Genomic DNA, 21,935 nt, shown 5'->3' with positions numbered 1-21,935 from the left:
GTGTACCCAGCCCAAAGTGGCCAATAGATGCCAAGCTGATCCCACCCTTTCCGCATCAGCAGACTACAACATTCACCAAAGGGTGGGTGATGCAGATCAGATTGTAGCCATGGCAAACCTCCCAAAGGGGAGAACAAGGAACAATGAGGAAAATGTAACGCTGCTGACTTGGTGATGAGATGAAGGCAATTCCATATGCAGGTGCTGGAGAAAAGAAGTTACTAAAGTTCTTGCTGTGGTGGGGGAAGGGTGGACAGGAACTTAGTTTAGCCTGTTGCGCCAAACTAGCCTATGGGCCTTTTCACAGCCATGCTGATGTGCCTTTCTCCTGTTCATGAGTTAGGAAGAAAGTGTATCTAGGCAAATTGCCCCGTCCTGCCTCAGCAACAAGGCCAGGCAATCACCCAACATCACATGGTGCGATTTCAGGGCAGCAATTTGTGATGTCCCTGCCTTCCTTTCCCCTCCCACCTAGTGTCCCCTGTAGCAGGAAAAGGAGCTACCAGTTTCTGCCCTGAACATGTGGCGTGCCGTGGCAGGGTTGGGGGTTCAGCCCTTAATGCTTCTGATGCATCCATCTTCCTATCCTCCTCCTCCTGGATGCATGGCTTCTTCTGAGGGGATTATCAGCCTCCTGGGCATTCAACAGTAGTCCTCTCAGAGAAGCAGAAGATCGATATACCTGTGTCAAACAATCCCTCCCCTGGCAAAAAAGAAAAAAAAAGGTCTGTCTCAGTGATCGGAAGAGCTGGGTTGAAATATAAAACAGAACCCTCTACCAACTTGTTTTCCCTGCTTTTGCACTTCTGGATTAACAGCCTCTTCCCCCCCCCCTCCACCACACTGGTATGCGTGGGCGTAGCTCACATGCTTTCCCTGCGTTGCCATTTCACCCACAATACAGACACACTCACAGATGTACCCGGATACCGAAGAGCAGGGTTCTTGGCTGACGGATCTATCGATCTCCTGACAGTTCAATATTCCAATGTAAAGGAAAAAAGACTTGGTGTCCAGTCTCTCTTGCAGCCAAAGCCAACAGGGTCAGAGAGGCAGAATGCCTGGTTGGGGAAGGGGCATTTCCACAGCAGACTTGCTGGGCCAACTGGGGCTAAGCAGATCACTGTCTCTGAGAACATCATCCCAGACTCATCCCTGAACCCCCTAGATTATCCTCACAGGAAGTTTTGGGCCTAAAGAAGAAGGAAAACACCACTTCCAAACTAGATCCATTAAGGACTTATCTAGGTTGCCTCAGCAGGGGACCAGGATGTGGTGGAGGTGAGGACATGTCCTCCAAAAATGTTTAGTAAAGCATTCTTGTGTTGTGACAAGCAAGACCTGAGGAAGATCCGTATGGCTGGTTGGGAAGACTGACTCCCTACAAGATGCAAAACCATCTCACTCCACCAAGCTAGGCTGGTTGAGGATGATGGGAGCTGCATTCTGTGGAGGGATAGTTTGTTTCTTAAAGCCGTGTCCACCCATCTTTCACTCAGAGCACCCTTTCATCCAATGCCTTTGCAGGTTCTGCTGACAGAGCAGGTAGAAAAAGAAGGCTGGTCTCCTTTCTACGTATACAAGCATGGGCCTTTCTGCAACCATAGTGGGAGGGGAACAGTCAGTATTTAGTTATTTATTTCCAAATTCCTATCACCGCCCATCTCTCCCGAAAAGGGGACTATGCACACACGCTACCCATTTTACCCTTGAGCCCTCAAGGACTAGAAGATCTTGACTAAAACTGAATGCTTGAAGAAGGCGGGAGAAGCCATGACTCCTAACAGTGGAGCTGAACTGAGTCATTGAGGCAGTTTTGACCTAAATCAGAGCAGTCTTATTGCTGTGTGTGCAAAATAGTCAGAGCTGTGGATCGACTGGCAACCTCTAGCAGTTTGGGTATTTTGCTTTTGTTTTAGAGTTGATTGTTTTGCTATTTATATTTAGAAGCCAGTAGCAAAGCCATAGTGTCATTTTTAACACCTGCCCACCCCGAAACACACAAATGGACAGACTCGTACAGTCCCCAGGAGCTGAGGCTGACTCAAAAGGAGAGTCATCTTGACCTTACATAGCATCTGAAACTTCGTAGGGATGTCTTTTATTTGATGTGGTTTGGAGAATTGTGATGTTCCTGACAATGCAAGAAGCCCTCTGGTGGGGGGGTGGGGGGCGGGGATCAGCCATAACAGGCGACTTTTGCTAGGTTGGTGCTTATCCAGTTGGAAAAACTGTGTTAGTGCTTTCCAATTTACTTCTTTATCCTTTGGTCTCAGATGATGTCAGTGTTGTTTACTGCCGAGAATTTGGTCTCTTTCTAGGCATGCAGATAGCTCTGAGGGGAAGACAGAGACAGGTTGAATACCCACCCCCACCACCTCCCATGGCAGCACTGGGCTGTTCCTTAAAGCTAGAAGGAAAGAGATTTCTCTGCACTGGTGTTCTCCAAGCTGGCATCCTCCTCAAATCTCAAACTCAACTCCCATCACCCTGCTGACTGAGGGAGAAAGGGGTTGTGCTTCTCCCAGATTGGAGAAGACTGGAAGAGCCATGATGTGGAGCATTCCCCAGGGAGGAAGGATTCTTCCAACGGTGTCTGACAGCTTCCCTTCTTTAGCTTATTTTTAGCTTTTAGGAGGCATGTTTTCTGCATATCGACCCTAACCCTAAGTGGTCTTGATAGGGTAAGAGAAATGGCTAAAAATAAAATAGTGGAATTTAACAGAGATATGCAAAGTTCTTCACTGAAAAAAAAGAAGTCAAATGCACAGGCCCAGGACACAGATACCTGCTACCAATCAAAGCGAATATTTGTAGCTCAGGGTTGAACTGTGGAGTCCTTGGTGCTCTCTGAGCCTGGTTGTTCTCTTGCAGACGTTCCATTGCCAGACTAGGCAACACCTTCAGTGCGAGGAGGGAGTGGGCCTTGCTCTCTGTTTATAGATCGTGGCTTGCCCTGCTTGTGTTGGTGGGGGTGTTGCTCTCTCCCTGGGAGTTCTTTGGTTGGGCTGTTGTTTGCTGCTTGGTTGATTGCCTGAGTTAATCGTTCCTTGATTAGGGTGTATTGTGCTGTCTGGTGGTTCATCTGGTGTTAATCCTAATTCTTGCATATCTGGGTGTTGATTGCTGGCAAGGGAATGTGCTGGTCTTTTGGCTTTCCTATTGTCTCTTTTGAATCGTATGTAAATGTTGTTTACCCCTATATGTTTGTTGATGGCTGCTTGGTCTGAGTGCCAGGCTTCCAGGAATTCTCTGGCGTTTTTGGATTTGGCTTGGCTTAGGATGCTCACAGTTTCCCAGAGCTCCTTAATCTCACAACACATGGACAGACTCAACCACAGTTTCATCATCTGTGTGGAAAGGCCCTTGAGTTAGAGTGCCTTCTTCCAACCTGGCATCCCTCAGAAGCATTGGGATGTCACTGCTGCAGCTCCATTGGCTCTGTGTTTGAATACTGTGGGAGTGATAATTCCAAATTACTATGTCAAGGTATCTATCTATCCCTCTGTGGTAGACTCAGTTACAGTGGTGTTCAGTACACCATTGGAAGACCTGAAAGACCAGGTTAGGGACAGATCGTCATGGAGAAAATCTTATCAATGTGGTTGCTAGGAGTTGACACCGACTTGATGGCACATCATCCATCCATCCATCCATCCATCCATCCATCCATCCATATGATGCTAACTTGAGGAATGGTGCCCCAGGATGTTTGGATGCCCTGCCCAGAAGCTTCTGGAGAAAGCTAAGGCAGATGGGGATGGGGATCTGCTTGCAGCCAGAGAATTCTGCTGATGGTTGAGGAAATAATCTGATCTGGTGCAAGGTGGTCCCCCAGCTGGCAGCGATGAGATCTGGAAAGCCAAGGAGTTGCCATTTGAGGGTTTGTTTTACACTCTTGCTTGACTTGTGACGGGATTGATTTCAGATCCCCAAGACTCCTGTTACCGCTGATTCGATTGCAGGTCAGCAAGAAAAGAAGAGAAATTTGCTGTCTCAGCTAGAAGGGCTGTTTCTCTCTCTCTTTCTCTGGAGGCACATCTAGGGATGCAGCCCTCCCTGCCTGCCTCTCACTGATCTTCAGCAACACAGTGATGCCCAGTTATTTTTTAGGGAAAGCTTTGCAACTCTCTGGCTGCATTCACACAGCACCCTTAACTGGATGGGTTACAACCCCACTTGCTACTTTTGCACATTTTAATCACAATTAACATCAACCTTGGCTTGTTTTAGACCCTCAGCCACGGAATAAGTTTGTCCTTCAGTGCATTCTGCAAATCCAGATAATATTCCAGTGAAGCAATGCAGCTGCTCTTTTCTGGATTTGGGAAATGGGTTATGCAGAGGATTGGAGGGGGAAAGTGACTGCAGTGGCCCCTTCAGCAAACATTTCATTTCTGTCTTCTTTTTTCTCCACATATCCTGCTCCCCACAGCTGGAGTTTGCTTTCTGAGGGAGCTTCTGAGGGATATTGAGGATCCCATTGAATTAATCTATGACTCGGTTTATATCATGCCTTTCTCTTGGACAACTCAAGGAGGCTCCTATTTTCCCACAACAGCAATCCTGGGAGGTGGATTGGGCTGAGAGGGAGGGACTGGCCCCAAGTTATTCAGCCAGCTGTCATGCCTATGGGAAGACTAAACTCATGTTCGCCCAGTCTCTAGTCCGTTACACCAGACTGGTTCTTACTTTGTAAGACACAACCTCTGCATACAGCCTTCTCATATCCTCCAGGTGGTAGGCTCCAAAGGTCCTGGATGGGCCTTAAAACACCCATTTTGCTTCTGACAACACTCCAGATGTCCTCTCCAAAATGGGATTTTCCAGCTACAGAAAAGGCTTGTTTTCTAGGTCCCACCAGTTGACGACACTTAATAGAGGGCATCTGGAGCGAACCCACTACATCCAATCTAGTGGTATGGGTAGATGTCCTCAGGGAGAGTGGCCCCTTAAGTACAGTAATCTGGCCCCTTTAAAGGTGATAACATTGAGTTGCATCTGGAAAGAAGCTGGAAGCCAGCGCAGCTTGCAAAGTAGGAGGGCCACGTGAGCACAAGGTGAAGCCTCCATCATTGCCTATGCTGCTGTATACTGGACCAGTTGAAGTTTCTGGATAGTCTTCAAGGGCAGTCCCATGTAGAGTGTGTTGCAGTAGTTAAAGAGATCTTAGCTGTCAGATTACTGCAAAAGATCCAGTCTGAGTAAAGCCTCAGGTGTTTGTCCGGACTGAAACCTGTGCGGGACACTATAGATATTTGACATAGCCAGTTGGGTGTCGTGGTTAAGGCATTGGGATAGAAACCAGGAGACTGTGAGTTCTAGTCCCACCTTGGGCATGAAAGCAGCTGGGTGACTTTGGCCAGTCACTGTCTCTCAGCCCTAGGAAGGAGGCAATGGCAAACCACTTCCAAAATCATGCCTAGAAAACCGCAGGGACTTTGTCCAGGCAGTCTCCAAGAATCGGACAGATTGAACGGATTAACACACACACAAACATTCATTGCTATTTTAAAAAAACTATCTATCTATCTATCTATCCATCCCCATGTTATGAAAATGAACCAGAAACAAATATAAAGCCAAACCAAGGGGGGGGGGGGAGAAACAGATGCTTATAACTGGGGATTTAATGCATCCAAAATTAAAAATACAGATTAATCATCGACATGATTAATTTGTCCAAAATGACATTTGTGCCGATGGGGGCAATCTATTAGGGAAAACCTTTTAAATGTATAAGTGATAAATGATGCCCAATTTAACTAAATCTATTTTTCATTATGGGATTTTTCAAATGTTTTTATCGCTGGGTTTATTTTCCTGCCAATGTAATTTCCCACAATGTAGAATACATTTGATCCAGTGACCATCTGGTCGCTTAGATTAGAAACTGAATAAATTTTTATGCAGGTTTTTTTTTCTATTGTAGGAAACATACACAACAATCCTGCTGTGGAATTCCTTTCCAAAGGCTGTTATGTGTGATTTCTTCAATATTAAAAAAAATTCTTGACTAAAAACAAAAAAATGGCCAGTTGGGTATTGCCCCCAAGATGAAAATATGTGCTATTTGTTTACACCCTTGCCAACCCAATCTAGAAAACTTACTTATTTAATATAATGAAATTTTAATGGACTAGAATGCCATTGGTGAATTATCATTACTGTTATCTCTTGATGACTTACTGAAATGGATTTAAAAGGAATTCCCTGCCAGAGAGTGCTCTGTTGAGATTCATCAAGTTCAAAGTTGAAATCTTGTTCCCAAAGTTTTTCAAAACTTCAAGAAACTTTTGTAGCTGATTAAAAAATTAGTATATAAAACCGATGAGCTTCTTTTACTGTTAAAAGAATCAGACTAGCTGTTCGCCCCTTCTTGATATATTCCAGTAGATTTTTAAATGCTGGCAAGTGATTGATAAAGCATCTGGCTGATGTGACATTCACAAGTAGCCTTCCTCTGGCTCAATATTCACCATGCATTCACTGCCCTTTTTGCAAATCTGCTTTTGTTTTCTGTTCACAAGTTGAATGTGTTTAGAGCACAGAAATCAGACAGTGCCATGAACCCTGGAAGCCAAAAAGGATAGCTTCTTCCTTCAGTTCCGCCCCAGCCAGCAATCTTCAGTGGTATACTTCTTTTGACTCTGGAAGCTCAACAGAGTCATCACACTAATAAATACCGATGGGCTAAATCTCCAAGTAGCTGCCTCATCTTGTTCTCAGCCATTGACCAGAGCTGAGGCTTGAGATCAAGAATTCTGTGATGATGTCTTGGGTGGAGGGCTTTCTATGGCTTTTCCAAAATGGAAACAGGCTGAAGCACACCAGGCTGAAAGTTGAATCTCCTGGGTTCAGCTCTCTGCTGCTTTCACTCAGGATGGGGAAAAGACACCTGCATTAATCTTTTGGTGACCAAGAACTCCATTGGACCTTCAAGGCTAGATTCCACTTCCTAGCTTAAGGCAAGAAGAAACAACCAAGTATCTTCCCAATGGGAAATCCCCTGGTTCTGACTTTTGCCTGTACTGCCTGTGGCTTTTGAGAGTTACGGACTAAAACAACTGCCAAGTAGGTAAGACAAAAGGGTGTTGAACACTACAGTTTGCTGGCAAAAAGACGTTGCTCATTAGAGCAATAATACTGGTCTAAATGGGATGATCATCTTGCCTTGGTGTAAGGCAGCTTCCTGTGGTCTGTCTTGTACTGATCAATGTCCCAGTTGGGTTTGAGCTGTGGCATTAAATGGGGGCAGGAGAAGCTTCCTACACATCATGCCTAGGTTTATCAAGTCAGGTCACCAACTAGCCTCCTCATGGTGCACCTCGGGCAACGTGACTTGTCTAAACCTTGTCTCTTGGGGGAGATGGGCGGTAATTAAATTTGAATAATAAATTAATAATAAATAGATAGATAGATAGATAGATAGATAGATAGATAGATAGATAGATATAGTCTACACATCTGGCTGCTGGACCTCACAAGGACTTCCCAGCAAGAAAAAGCAGCATGAACACTGAACTGCTATGCCATATGATAAAAAAAAAAAATTCATCTCTAGCATGGATGGGCATCGTCAGGTCATCACACCCTTTAGCAAGGATAGGCAAATCAAATCTCTGCAATTGTTTTGGCTGGTAACTCTTAGAAAACATGGCCAGCATGGGCAAAAGTCAGAAATGATGGATTTCATCTAGTAAGAGGACTGGGTTGCTTCTCCTTGCCTTAAGCTAGGAAGGACCACCGATGCTCCCCAGAGTGGTCCGGTCCTTCAGCGTTTTGTTCTGGTCTGAAACCAAGGTCCCCCCATCGTCTGTAAAAAAAATGTGCCCAATTGTAATACATGCCTGTAGTTAGTGTTATTGCCACTAGGTCCCTAAGGCAGGAGGCTAAGCCAGGAGATGGATGGTTTTTGTAACCTGTTATGCAAGCCTGCGGCCTAATCTTTCCACGTTCCATATTTAGAATTGCTGGATCAGGGGGAAAATATATTTTTGCACACATCTCGTTTCTTTGTCTTCAGCAATCTTTGTTTTCCCTTTTATTCGTTCCTCCGCTAATTTTGCCAAAGACACTTTTTTTGTTTTAAGGGCACCTGAGTAATAAAAAGAAAGCGGGAGAGTGCTTTCACAGGGCTTTGCCTTGACACTTCAGATTGGCTCAGTTTGGGATATTGCAGTTCCTTTTGTGAGCAAAAGGTTTTATTCAGATAGCAGACATGGAGCTGTGCACATCTTTGATTAATTGTTAGCAGAAGCGACTTGTGGCAAGAGACGGATGGGGGTGTTCAGCGTACGGGATCAGAATAATGCCATTTTCTACCATGTAGCATGAGGGGAAACAAATGCAAGTGATCTGGACTGCCACAAGCTCACAATGTTGGCAGCAGCCCACAACTATGAGTTGGCTCCTACCTCGATCCATGTCTGGAGCGCCTTTGTTTTTATATATAGCGTTTCTATTTTCCCATTTATGAGATGGCTACAGTAAGGTTGATGGCTTAAAATACTAAAATGCATAAGGGGGAGGAGGAGGAAAAAACATCTATAATAAAAGGACAAATAAAAATGGCAGATAGAACAGTAAAGACAGTAATTTTAATAGCAAATAAGTGGTCTTGCAGAAAGCAATTATAAATACCTCCATGCCATTAAGAGCTATGAGTTGCCGGAAGAATGCAATGGAGGTTGGGCAGCACTGAAAAGCTGGTGGAGCTGTATCAGGGTGACAGCAATTGCAATCTGAAACAAATAGTCACAGAGAAGGCAGTTCAAGCTACCTTTGATGCCATTAGGAGTAAGTTGCTGAGCAGGCAGTTCCAAAATGTGGGTGCCACCCCCAAAAGGCTCCGCTTTTCAGCAGCTGAGAGGCCATTCTGCAACCCCCATTACCGTGTTTCTCAACTGTAGCAACTTGGAGATGGGTGGACTTCAACTCCCAGAATTCCCCAGCCAGCCCTAAGAAGCATAGCTGGCTAGGGAATTCTGGGAGTTGAAGTCCACCCATCTTCAAGCTGCCAAGGTTGAGAAACACTGCTCTATTTGGTGATACTCAGCCTTGAAAGCATTGCAATTCTGGACACTCTGTCCCTTCCTCTCTTCCCCTCTCTCTTAAAGACTGATGAAAGCTTTTGCACGCTCCATGATCTGTTGCAGCGTCCTGTGAAAGCTGTGGAGGTTTCTCCTAGCTGCTTTTTTCCCGCCTTTTGTCAGGATCCCCCATCTTCCCTTTCTCAAAAGAAAAGCAAAGACACTGATTTATTTAGCTGGACAGCCGGCTTTCTCAGTTTTTAGAAACAACCAGTATCGGCAGAACTGAAATCCGTTGGGTTTGTATTTCAAGCACGGCCTTCTCCAACGCAGCATGAAGTGAGTTTCAAATCCCGTTTTTCAGCACCTTTCAGACTCGGCTTCAGTTTCCCACTTGGTGCAAGAGGCTTCCAAGCCGGCCGAAGGATCTGACTTGCATTTCTTTAGCATTTCTGACAAAATGAATGTTGCTGCAGGGTATTGTTTATATGGTCAGCCGAATCAAGTGGCCAAGTTTTCTTAACTGCCTGCATGCAGAAAACTAGCATGTCAGGGATTGGTTTCTCTTGATTCCCCTGATGCAGTGTGTATTTCTGAGTGCAGGTAGCTTTTTTTTTTTCCTTCATAGATCCCCAACTCAGAGTTTGGAGTGTAATCCCCACCCCCCAAGTATTCTCTACGTGACCTGGCTAACGGAATAAATTTGTCTTTCCTGTCATAGTTGTAATTGGAAATGTGAACAAAAGATACGTGGAAAAAAAAGGAAAGAAAGAAAGAAAGAAAGAGAGAGAGAGAGAACAAACTGTCCTCCTGACATTTTCTCCAACATAACTTGAAACACTCAAATATTTATTTAACCTTTTAATTATGATTTGAAACCAAAAGGCTTCTAGGCGCCATATAGAGTTGAATATTGTTATTCTTTAATATTAGTGGCGGCTGAAAAAAAGAAACCAAGGTGGTTAACTGTAACAAAGAGATAAAAGCAATAATAACGAATCCAACCTATTGGAGCTAGTAAAATAGCCAGCGGACAGGCTCGAAATCTCAACAAGCGAGCAATAAAAATCATACCTTAGGACAGAAAAGAGATCCGTAAGGCAGTTAGAAGTGAAGTGGTTATTCTCTGAAAAAAGTGTGCGTTCACAGAACACACTTAACTTTGCTCCTGAATGAGCCTTCCTTGTGGATTTGTTCAGCACTTTGAACATAAACCAACCAGACAGGGTGGATTCACTCAACACACTGAGCCAGAAAAAAGAAAGATTTAAGCCAAGATTAAAACCAATCTGGTTTAGCATTTCTGAACCCACTCACTGAATTCTAATTCCTGTGAGAATATGAGAATAGCTTTTTTCCTATAATAGATAAGCCAGTCTGTAGTTTTCCCTTGGTACCGATTTCATGATATTTTACAAGAATACAGGTTTTCTTTCCTGATCTGAAATATTCATATATTGTTTAGTACCTGATAGACAGGTGATACGCCTAGATGGTTTTCCCTTTTTCATTTGGCTTATTATTGTTTGTTATTAATTATATCTTTGGTGTTTCCTTTTTCCTGGGTTTGGGGATTTTGTTTTTGTTTTATATATTTTCTTTAAAATGACTTGTAATTAAATAAATACCAGTGTGTAAGTGCGTTGAGACAGAGGAGGAGACTAAAACTTCCTTGGGGTTGTATGGAATTGTGACTTAACATTTAATTGCACAATCTGGATTGCTGGGCTTTGCATCTGGTGATGCAATATGGGGTGCCAAACACATTGGGCCAGGATTTCTCAAGCATGGGGCTATTGGGATCCCCTACAACAGCATTTCTCAGCCTTGGCAACTTTAAGATGTGTGGACTTCAACTCCAGAGTTCCCCTCCAACCTTGCTGGCTGGGGAACCCTGGGAGTTGAAGTCCACACATCTTAAAGTTGCCAAGGTTGAGAAATGCTGCTCTAAAATGATAAATGAATCAAACCAGTGCTTCTCAGGGGTCAGGGCTGGGCCAGAATACAAGTAGTCCTCAACTTACAACCACAACTGGGGCCAGAACTTCTTCGCTAAGTGATGTAGTTGTTAAGTGAGTCATGTCTGATTTTATAACCTTTTTGCCGCAGTTGTTAAGTGAGTCACCATGGTTGTTAAGCCAATCACATGGCTCCCCATTGATTTTGCTTGTTGGGAGCTGGCTGAGAAGGTCACCAGTGGTGGTCACATGACCCTGAGACGCTGCAACCTTCATAAACACATGCCGGTTGCCAAATCCCCGAATTTTGATTATGTGACTACAGGGACACTGTGACAATTGTAAGTCACTTTTTTTCAGTGCTGTCATAACTTCCAACGATCGTTAAAAGAATGGTTGTAAATTGAGGACTATCTGATAGCACTTGTCGTCAGTTTAATTGCTACTTCCCAGGGCTTCTCCAACTCTGAGTCAGAGTGAGTTTCAATAGCCTCCAGTTTTGTGTATGCAAACCTGGCCTGGTGAAAAAAAAAAATATTGGCTCCCCCAACTGCCTGCAGCACCCCTGAAGGTCACAACCCACAGTTTGAGACTGCCTGCATTCAGCAAATTCCATCTTTTTAAAATTTTACCTTGAATGCTAGAATTTGGCCAGAATTTGGCTAATGGTGGCCTGCCAGGGGAGCCATCCTGGATTGAATGTGCAGATGTTCCACAGAAAAAAAGTGGAGGTCAGGCCAGCTGTTAGTCCTTTTTTCAACCTCTCAAAGGTAAGGAGTGCAGGCAGTGAGGACTAGGAGCTTGAAAAGTTGCAAAGGACCAGCAAAGAGATCAGCAAGGCATTATACTGGAGCTCATATCTCAGCAACGCCTTTCTGCAGAAATTCAAGATGGAAGTTTCTGGCATGAGCTGGGTCAACACCTGGGGTGTCGGGAGTGGGCAGAAAAATCAAGATGGCAGCTGCAGTGATGTGATCAAAGCCCCACCCAGGTTTAGTGCACAATCACACGGTTCCAGCTGACATCTTGACATTTCTAACCACTCCAAAGATGCCCTTGGCTTACCCAACAGACTGACAAACCATTGCTGCAGAGGTTCTACCCCATGCTCCAATGTTTTGCTGTACAAGGATAAGTCAACATGCTAAAGCTGTGGCTCGTTCCTCCAACCACAAGTTTTCCAGCCCATCTGCTTTTATTTTTTGCATGATATTGGTTTTATATTTTGGTTGTTAACTGCCCAGAGTTCTAGTTCTAAGATGGGTAGCCCCACAAGTCTTTTACATCACGCTGGCTGGGGAATTCTGGGAGTTGAAGTCCGCACATCTTCAAGCTGCCAAGTTTGAGAAACGCTGGAGATCAGTCTCAATCCAGAGTTCCTCCATATACCATAATAATAATTTAAAAATGTAGCATCAATAACCACAACGATATAAGCCAGAGGAAGGCCTTGCCAAGAAAATATTGCAATTCTTAGAATACTTTTTTTCATTACACAGAGAAAGATATGCTTAGCACCATAAATCTCCAGGGAAACAGCTTCCATGAAATTGTACAGAAAAACAACCACCACTTTTGTCTTACGTTAGAGATGCACAACATAGCTCAATTTGTTCGTTTTCCCCCTCCAATAGGACTTCAAGTGCAGGATTCAGCATTCTGAGATTCTCAGCACTTTTTTAAAAAGTTGGCTTTTGGGCTACAAAGATGGCATTAAAATGGAATGGGCTTCTCTTAATAAAAACTCAGACATTTCCAAATGAGTGTGTGCCTATTCAGGGCATCTGCTCTTTCCCTAAGACAGCAAGGCAAACGTGTTACACCAATACACTTCTACTGCCCTAATTTAATTGGGTCATTTCAGCTATGTGGCTGTGGTTGGGAGGGTTGAGAACTATTGTCAAACCCAGCAAGAGGGTGCCAGATAGATCAGCATTTTTCAAACTTGACCACTTTAAGATGTGTGGACTTCAGCTCCCAGAATTCCTCAGCCAGCATGGCTGGGGAATTCTGGGAGCTGAAGTCCACACATCTTAAAGTTGCTGGGGTTGAAGAACACTGATGTAGACCAAGCTCAACCATGATGCTCCTCTCTCTCAGCCTAATCTTCCTACTTGGCCAGTTTGTCAGAAGAGTAAAAAAAAAAGTGTGGTGTGTTTGTGTTGCAGGGGAGAATCACTTTTGCCACCTGCAGTATCAGGGCTGCAAATATTCCTTAAACTTCATTCTTGAGTCCTTGGTTCTGTCTTTGACCGCCAAAAAAAGTGGCTTATTTTCACCCATTCTGATGCAGAAAATGCATAAACACCTTCACTAGGGTGAGCATAGTTGAAAAGAAGGAAGAAAGCCCAAATGTCTTGCAATAAAGGGCCTCTTTCAAGGTTACTTTGTATGGTGTCTCCTCTTGGTAGTCCTCAACTCCTCCATCACCATTAAGTGATGTCACTTTTCTTGATGACCACTCACTTGAGTTCTAGGAGGAAATATTAGATGATGATGATATTAGACACATCTTAGAATTTTAAAGTAAGTATGAAGTATACTTATCTCTACTTGCCATTAAGCATGGATGTCTTCTCCCATGCGCATTCATATCTCTGCAGAATGAGAGTTGGGTAGAATCCTGTCCTGGTATCTTGATGGGTAGTGATAGGCTAAGAACCTTGATTTTTAAATTCTTTGCTGATCAGCTTAGAAAATTAAATAAAATCCAGCAGTTAAAAAGCTAGCTCCTAAAGGAATGATCTGGGGCAGAACCTCTCTCTTTTGGGTATGACTCAGGGTATTAGCTACCTTTGTTTAACTGCCAAGGATTTGTTTTCTATGTGTTTGTGGGGAGCATTCCAAAATAGTAAGCCCCCCTGCCCCACACATCAGAGGGAGATTTGAAGCTCTTCCATCTAATGGCAGTGTGCTCAAACCCAAACAAGGGTTGCGGTTTGAGTGGATTGGCTTCAAGTGGGAAAATTTTTAAGACCTGAGCATTCCATCGTTGGTGTGTATTTGGGGGGAAAAAGTAGGAAATGAAACCTGTGGAACAAAGGCCTAGAGCACAGGGTGTTTTTTAAATTACTATTGTTCTTTTATTTTTTTCTTTCCTGAGCAACTGACACTCTTAAACAATCATTTCAAGCTCAGGATATTTTGAGTCCAGAACTCTCAAATCAAAGTTATTGTTATGATCAAAGGCCAGAATGATCAGAAGTTTCTCCAGCGCCATTGATTGTCTCATGCTGCCATCTGTCATCAAAGTGTACACCTGCAGTTTGGCGGAGATGCCTGAAACATAGACTTTTGTGCTTATGGACTAAGCGGCTGCTCGGATCCAAATTGTTTGCGCCCAAAAGGCAGGAGAAAGAAGCAAAGCACATGTCAAAGAGTGGGGGAGATAAGAGGGCAAGGAATGCTGCTCCTGGTGCTGTTGCTTGATGTCAGCAGTGATGGCACCTTCCCAAACGAAGGGCGACAGGCAGTGATTTTCATTTCCATCCGAATAGATGGGCATTGATCCACATAAGTCAAGTTTTGCAAGCCAAAACAGGTCTGGACCTGCCGTGGTGCTTGCCACTGAGGAATGGAGCAAACTTCTGTGAGGACAGCCCCGCTCAAGAGTTGGGCCAGCCTCTTGTTACATGGCAGACTCAAATTCAATGTCCTATTTCTCTTCCCTCATGCCTTCCATTGCTGCTGCCCGGTTCCCCAAGGTTTGGGAAAGGTGGAAGCAGGAGCTCAGTTGGGTGTTCAAGGAAAAGGGAATTAGAAGATGTCAGGAGAAAATGTCCTGACAGGTCAGATTGATAATGGGGCCAGTTACCAAGGGAAGTGGTGGGCTCCCCATTTTTGGGGGTGTTCAAGCAAAAGCTGGGTATAAAGTTACCAGGAATGCTTTAATTTGGATTCCTGCATTGGACAAAGGGGGTGGACAGGATGGCCCCGAGGGCCCCTTCTGACGTAAGGATCCTAAGATTCAAATACAGGTAGTTCTCGACTTACAACCACAATTGGGACTGGAACTTCCGTTGCTAAGCGAGGTGGTTGGTAAGTGAGTCATGCCCGATTTTATGACCCTTTTTTGCCACAGTCATTAAGCAAACCCAGCTTCCCCCATTGACTTTGCTTGTCAGGAGCTGGCTGGGAAGGTTGCAAATGGTGATCATGTGACCCTGGAACACTGCAACCATCGTAAGTGTGAGCCAGTTGTCAAACACCTGAATTTTGATCATGTAACTGCAGGAATGCTGTGTTGGTCATAAGTGTGAGGACTGGTCGTAAGTCACTTTTTTCAGTGCTGTCATAACTTTGAATGGTCACGAAACGAATGGTCATAAGTCAAGGACTACCTGTACTCAGTTCCATAACAGGAACGAACTTCATTCATAGTTACAAATAACACAGTTGCTTTATTAGTGGTCAGGGTCCACTTTTGTTCACTGTTTTGTTTATGTGTTAGATGAATACCTTCATGCAGCACTCCTTCCACCAACTTTTCTCCACACCAACACTCCTATGAGGTAGGTTGGACAGGGAGAAAATGACCAGCCAGAAGTGAGCTTCCATGGCTGAGGGAGAACTAGAACTTGGGTCTCTCTGCTCCTAGTCCAGCACCTTCTCCGTTACACCACCCTGGTGCTGGGCCTGAGAGGACGGGGCTGGCCAAATTCCCCCAGGAAGCTTTTGTGGCTGAGGGAGGACTAGAACTGGGGTCTCAACACCCTCACCACCTCACCAACCCGGCACAATTTTCTTTGCTCTTCACGAACTCCCCAGGTTCTCATTTAGGAGGAGGTCTTCACCACCGCTTGCTAACTTAGGGCTTGGTCACCTTCTCAGCTAACCCAGCATTCCTACCCCACCTGTTTTGCATCACATATGAGAGAGAATCACAGAATTATACTGTTGAAAGAGGCCATCAAGTCCAGCCACCTGCTCAGTGCAGGAATCCCAAATCAAGCATCCCACCGGGATGGCTGTCCGTCCTCTGTCTGAACACGCTCAATTTACATCTGGGGAAATGGTTCTCTTATCAAAGTGCTCTTACATTTTCTCCTAGCATTCAATTAGATCTTCTTTCCTGGAACTTCAGGATTGGCATTCCAAGTCCTGTGCTCCTGGATGACAAAAAAGAGGTTGAGGCTAATAATCATTATCATTCAAATAATTTATCTATGCAACATCCCTTCAGGCATTTCAAAAGGCCTATTGTGAAGGCAAAACACGCCCAGCTCTGTAAATCTCAGCCCCTTGATCATCCTTCTTGATCTTCCCTATAGCTGTTCCAGCTCTTCAGTATCTTTCATAAAACACAGTGTCCAGAACTGGACAAGCCCTCATGATGGGAGCCAACAAATGCAGAATAAAGTAGAGCTAATCCTTCCCATAATTTGGAAAGCATATTTTTATTATTGCAGTCTAAAAGTGATTTTTTTTTTGTAGCCAGATCACATTGCTGATTCACATTCAACCCTTGATCAAATGCAGTTCTAACATTGTGCTTGCACATGACTAGTGTCAAGTGCTAGCTGTAGGTTTGACTTCTTTTTATAAGTGAAGAAGTTTGTACTTGTGTCCCTCAGGCTTCATTCTGCTGTCTTCAGGACACTTCCCCAACCTCTTTAGATGTTTTGGGCTTTGGTTTTTGTCTTCTCCAGCTGTGGGTTGGGATCCCCAGAGGATCGTGAGTAGCCTTCAGGGAAGAATCACATTTTTTGATCAGGCTTGGCACAGTTTGAGTGGGAACCCTGGCACAACTCACTCCAAGATTTGCTTCTCAGGCAATTGTGGTATCAGAAGGTGCCATGTTCACATGACACAATAATATTGGGGGGTTCTGGCTTGGGCTAACCCATGTTCCCCTCTTCTTTGTCCTTCCAGATTTCTCCTGGTCTTCAGCTGTCTGATTTTATCTGTGTTTTCGACTATTCCTGAGCACCACACATTTGCCAATGAGTATCTCTTCATCCTGGTAAGGGAGATCTCCTCCTTCCATCTTGAGCCACCTTCTGGGATTTTCTTCCTTTGATGCTTGGCTAAAACCAGGTTGAGTCATTTGAGGTTCCTCATGTTCTAAGGAACCAGCCATTGTCTCAGCATGTTGGGCGAATGGTGAATCTTTGGGCATTGCTTGTCTTGTAAATGTGGTATTGTGCCTTAGTGACTGAACTTTGGAGTTTAGTGTATTGTGTGAACCCACCTTCTCTGTAGGTGGGTGTGGGGTTCTTACAGTCATCGTTTTTCATTGCTGCAGAGGGGGTGAGGTGGGGCAGGTTGGTGGAGAACATCTGCCAGGACTCCAGGACCACACAGTCTCTGCAGTTGTTTTAAGCTCCCTTCACAAAAATACACACAGGCTGGATTCACACAATCCAGGGAGGCACTTAGGTTGGTCACTAAATCAGCTCAGTTTTCCAAGTTAATTCAATGCTGAGGCTTAGCTTGTCATACAAGTGCTGTGGTCAAGTTTTGGCCTGACATGGTTAAGTGTGTTGCCTGCCCTGGCTGTGATTGCTGGTGTGTCCAGCGGTGGAATGCACGGGTGCGACTTTTGGGGAAAGAGTACATCGGATAAGGCAAGAGAGTCCCTGCAAGCTAAAACTTGGACCTTGGACACCCCTCCCTATAACCCTGAGGCTTTGAAGCTATGTTTTGCAGTCATATGTTTTGTTCCAGGGTTGACTCAGGAAAACTGATGCATGTTAAAATTGGTTGTGGGCACCCTCTTGAGTTTTTTGACCCGCTCCTTTGGTCACCCCTGTTAATTTGTTGAAAGGCTTAAAGGAAAATGGGGATCCCAACAGTCCAGTCTGCTAGAAACTCTTCTCAGTCCCTTTTGGCCCTCCTTCCGATCCATAAATGCATCAGATTTGAGATATCCTTGCAAGACCCAACATGCTTGCGCTCACACAGCCTTACCCCAGGAAGTGATTAGCCAGCATAGAGTTACCCCCCACCCCCAGCTACAGCTTGCAGACTGGTCCTGCCCCTTCCTTCCTCATGAGATCTCGATGGGCCTGCAGCTCCTACAGAAACAGATTGAATGGGTTCTTTGGCCTGGAAATATTTTGCCCCCACCAACCCACAGCGCCACGCTTGCTGTGCACCGGGAACAAGGTGGGCAGAGGTGCAGCCCTTCCCTCTTGCAGCTGTTGGATCTCAGAGCCCAACGACTGAATTAACTTCATACATGATAGGTGTTTACACTTGTCATGAAAGTCTTTTCTTTTTCTTAATTAGTCTGTTCTTGTTGGTTTGCTCAATTCATTTAACCCAGTGTTTCTCAACCTTGGCATGCTGGCTGGGGAATTCTGGGAGTTGAAGCCCATCCATCTTAAAGTGGCTGAGGTTGAGAAACACTGATTTACCCACTGAAATATTAATATATTTAAATGTATACGTATTTAAATATAAATACAATATATATTATATTATGTAACATAATAAATAAATATAAATATAAACCTATAATATTTATATGTATAAATATGTAGTGTTTATTTATTTGCTCGTTTGCTTCCTTATCTATTTAAATGGCTGCCCACTTGCCGGAGTGACTCTGTTGAGCTAACATGACAGTAAAAACAGTCTACAAAAATAATCATTAAAAAGAAAATTTTTAAACAACATACATACATAGATCTGCTTGTCAAACCATATCATAGCATCTTCAAAGATGGACGCATCTAACAACCTGGCCTGAATGCCTGGGGGAAAAAGCAGGTTTTTAATGCCGTAGAGATCTTGAGGTGGCTCCCTTGCCGATCTAATCTCTTGTGTGTGTGTGTGTGTGTGTGTGTGTGTTTAACTTTTTATTTTGACTGTGTTTGACATGTATTTTATATTTTTTTGCTGCACGCCACCCAGAGTCACTTCTTGTGAGATGGGCGGCCATATAAATTTGATAAATAAATAAAATAAAAATATAATAGAAGGCTAGCAGGGTCAGGACCAATTGAACCTCTGGAGGGTAGAGATTCAATTCCAAATCATTCAGCTCCCAATAATCTTTCCAAAGAGTATGTCTGCACTTGATTATCACAATTCAGTGTAGACTTTTATCTTTTATATGTCATTATTTTAACAATTCTTAAACACAGATTAAAATTTTTAAAAAGCCACGGTGGCCATGATGCCCATAAAAATGGGTGGGACTTCAGTCACACCGTCAAGGTTCTGTCTTGACTTCTGTGACCATACCCTGCTGGGCAAGGCTTGTCCTCTTCAGGAGCCAAAGCAGAAATGGTCCCAGAGGCGCAGAGCCCCAAGGCTGGATGAGCGGGGCAGTCCTGCAGGGAGTTACTTAGGCTGCTCCGCTCTGCAACTCTGAATGAATGCATGGGAGCACTTGTTCCCTTCTCCAGTGGAAACGTCCCTTTCCTGCTGGATCTCAAACCATCTGGGACTGAGAGGAGGCTCTGTTGTGAAGACCTCTCTTCAAGAAATGAAAGCAGGCCATCTCAAGCTGGGGCAACCAGGGTGGGTGGATGGCAGAGAGGAAACGCAACCCAGACTCCTAGAAATTTTAGCCAAAGGTCTTGGCTGGCCTTGAAAGAAGTTGCTGCTGAACCATCACCCATCGGAGGTCCTTGAGCACATTTGATGAATTCAATTATTCAGTTGCCCCTCTCCCTGGCCTCTAAAATGCTGCCTGATCCACAGATTTAACCTAAAGTGTTTAGTCTGCAGGACATACACTCCGCTGCTAAAATCTTCTGCTGAGCTTGACTCCTCCTGGTAACGCTGGGGACGGATCTGTGCAGTTTTCTTGGCAACAGTATGGCAGCACTTTATGGGAGCCGTTTGGCACAATGTGGAGTCTCCCCCTGAGATGCTTTTTCAATTGTTTGCTGTATTTCCCGAGTCCTCATATTAGCCTCCAATCCTGGGATTTCACCCTAGTCTCTCATCCAAATCCTTAGCAGGCCCAGCTCTGCTGAGCTTCTGAGCCCAGACCAAGTTGACCCAGTGCTGCCTCCTAGTGGCTACTATATTAAAAATATACATATAAAGAGGGAACTACTGCATTTTGGAAGGATGAGTTAATCCTTTTCCACTCCAGCACAGCCCTGCTGTGAGAAGGAAATCTCCCATTGGCACTAATGGAAGGTTATGGCTGGGATTAATAGCTGTGTGCAGGAGAAAGCAAAAGGATAGAGATTGATTTGGCAGGGCCAAAAAAAGGAAAACATTTAAATTTTCCTCCTGGTGGGTGTGCTGCAGCCCCCAATTTCCACTACTCTAGTAGTTTCTAGTTTAGTAGTTTACAATTTCTATTACTCTAATAGAAAAAGCATAATTTGTGGCAGAAGGAGAGGAATATTAACATGTATTTATTTATTGTATTTTTATTTTTGTCCCATCTCGTGGCGAACACACCTAATACTCCTTCCTCCTCCTCTTTTCCTCACAACAACCCTGTGGGATGAGTTGGGCTGAGAGAGAGGGGCTGGCCCAGGGTCACCCAGCCAGCTTTCGTGCCTGAGGCGGGACTAGAACTCACAGCCTCCTGGTTTCTAGCCCAGCACCTTCACTGCTAGACCAAACTGGATTAGGTCTTTACTTATTGATTGATTTGTCCAGTATCTTTGGGGCATATGGCACTTTGTCAAAAAGAAGCAGTAGGTCCCTGTCCCAACTGCCCCACCACCAAATAAAAGGAGGAAGAGTTTGGCCTTGATTACAGAGGGATTTAAGAAGCTCCAGCAGAAAAGGAGAATTTTGAAGCCCCTGCAAGGGAGATGCGGCAGCTCTGATTGTGGAAAGAGGACCCCCCAAGGAGTTTTGGAGGGTGAAACTGGAAAAGTGAATGTAATGGGCTGGGAGGTATCAGGAAAACTGAGTGATGGGTAGAGGGATGGAAGGAAGCTCACTCTGCAATTAAGGGACAAGGAACTGGGACAAGGTTTCAAGGAGGAGGCATTGCCTAATCACAGCAGCAAGAGGAAGGACACCAGATGGACATGGCAGGGTTAGAAAGTGAAAAGGCCAGAGAGGAGACAAGGGATGATCAACAAGGGCATGAGTCAGAGTTCAGGAAAAAAAAACCCGGAGCATTCAGAAACATTCATGAAGCCTTTGCTGTCGGAAACAGGATGATCTCTTGCTACTTATTTGCAGGAAGCAAGTAGGAAAGGAAGGCGGATCCCATTTCATGGAGGGGTCTGGCTGGAAGTAGAAAGACAAACTGTTTGTCTGTTTCAGCCATCAGCACAACTTGCTTGCTTTTATCTGCACAGGGGGTGGGTGAGTGAGTGGATGGATGGATGGATGGATGGATGGAAGAGGGAGGGACGGAGGGAGGAGATAGGTGGATGGGTGGGTGGGTAGGTGGGTGAGTGGATGGATGGATGGATGGATGGATGGATGGAAGGCAGGCAGGCAGGCAGGCAGGCAGGCAGGCAGGCAGGCAGGCAGGCCGGCAGGCAGGCTAATCCCAGAAAGAAATATATATATATATATATATATTTAACATTTTCCCCCAAACTCTCAGAAATGGCTGATGCTGGTTTTTTTCTGACTGAGATGAAGACTAAATTAAGAAGGTCTGTGTGACTTTCCCATAGTAAGCAAAATAGGTACCTGTTTGTACAAAAATAGAGAGGGAGGTGACAAGGAGGCCACAGCTGACACTGCAGGAAAACAGGCCTTTTCTGATCCATGCAAGGAGGGATGGACCAGTTGGGGGGCAAGCCTGCAGGAGCAGAATTTTGCATTTCCTGTTTGCTTGAGCTCTTGAGTGGAATGTTGCGTGCTGCGCACCAGACAGAAGGTAGAGTTAGCACAAAAGGTAATTGTATGTATTTATCAGATGTCCATCCGGCCTTTCATTCAAGAGCTCAGGGTCATGTACATAAGGTTCCCTCCCTCCATTTTCCCCCACAACAACACCACCTTGAGTAAAGTGGGCAGAAAGTGAGAGGAATTGGTCTAAAGTCAACCAGGGAGCTTCCTG

At 44.6% G+C, this 21,935-nt stretch overlaps 1 protein-coding gene across 1 annotated transcript in view; it reads left to right on the top strand.

The window, feature by feature from the left end:
- KCNQ4 (potassium voltage-gated channel subfamily Q member 4) overlaps positions 1-21,935 on the top strand; it is a 135,204-nt gene that overhangs the window by 61,222 nt on the left and 52,047 nt on the right. The window contains exon 2 of the mRNA XM_063312280.1: positions 16,862-16,952. Within this exon, the coding sequence (XP_063168350.1) occupies positions 16,862-16,952 (91 nt within the window). The remainder of the gene's footprint in view (positions 1-16,861; positions 16,953-21,935) is intronic.

The sequence above is a fragment of the Candoia aspera genome, chromosome 10, assembly GCF_035149785.1.
Source record: "Candoia aspera isolate rCanAsp1 chromosome 10, rCanAsp1.hap2, whole genome shotgun sequence".
Lineage (NCBI taxonomy): Eukaryota > Metazoa > Chordata > Lepidosauria > Squamata > Boidae > Candoia > Candoia aspera.
This window is presented reverse-complemented; position numbering and strand designations above follow the sequence as displayed.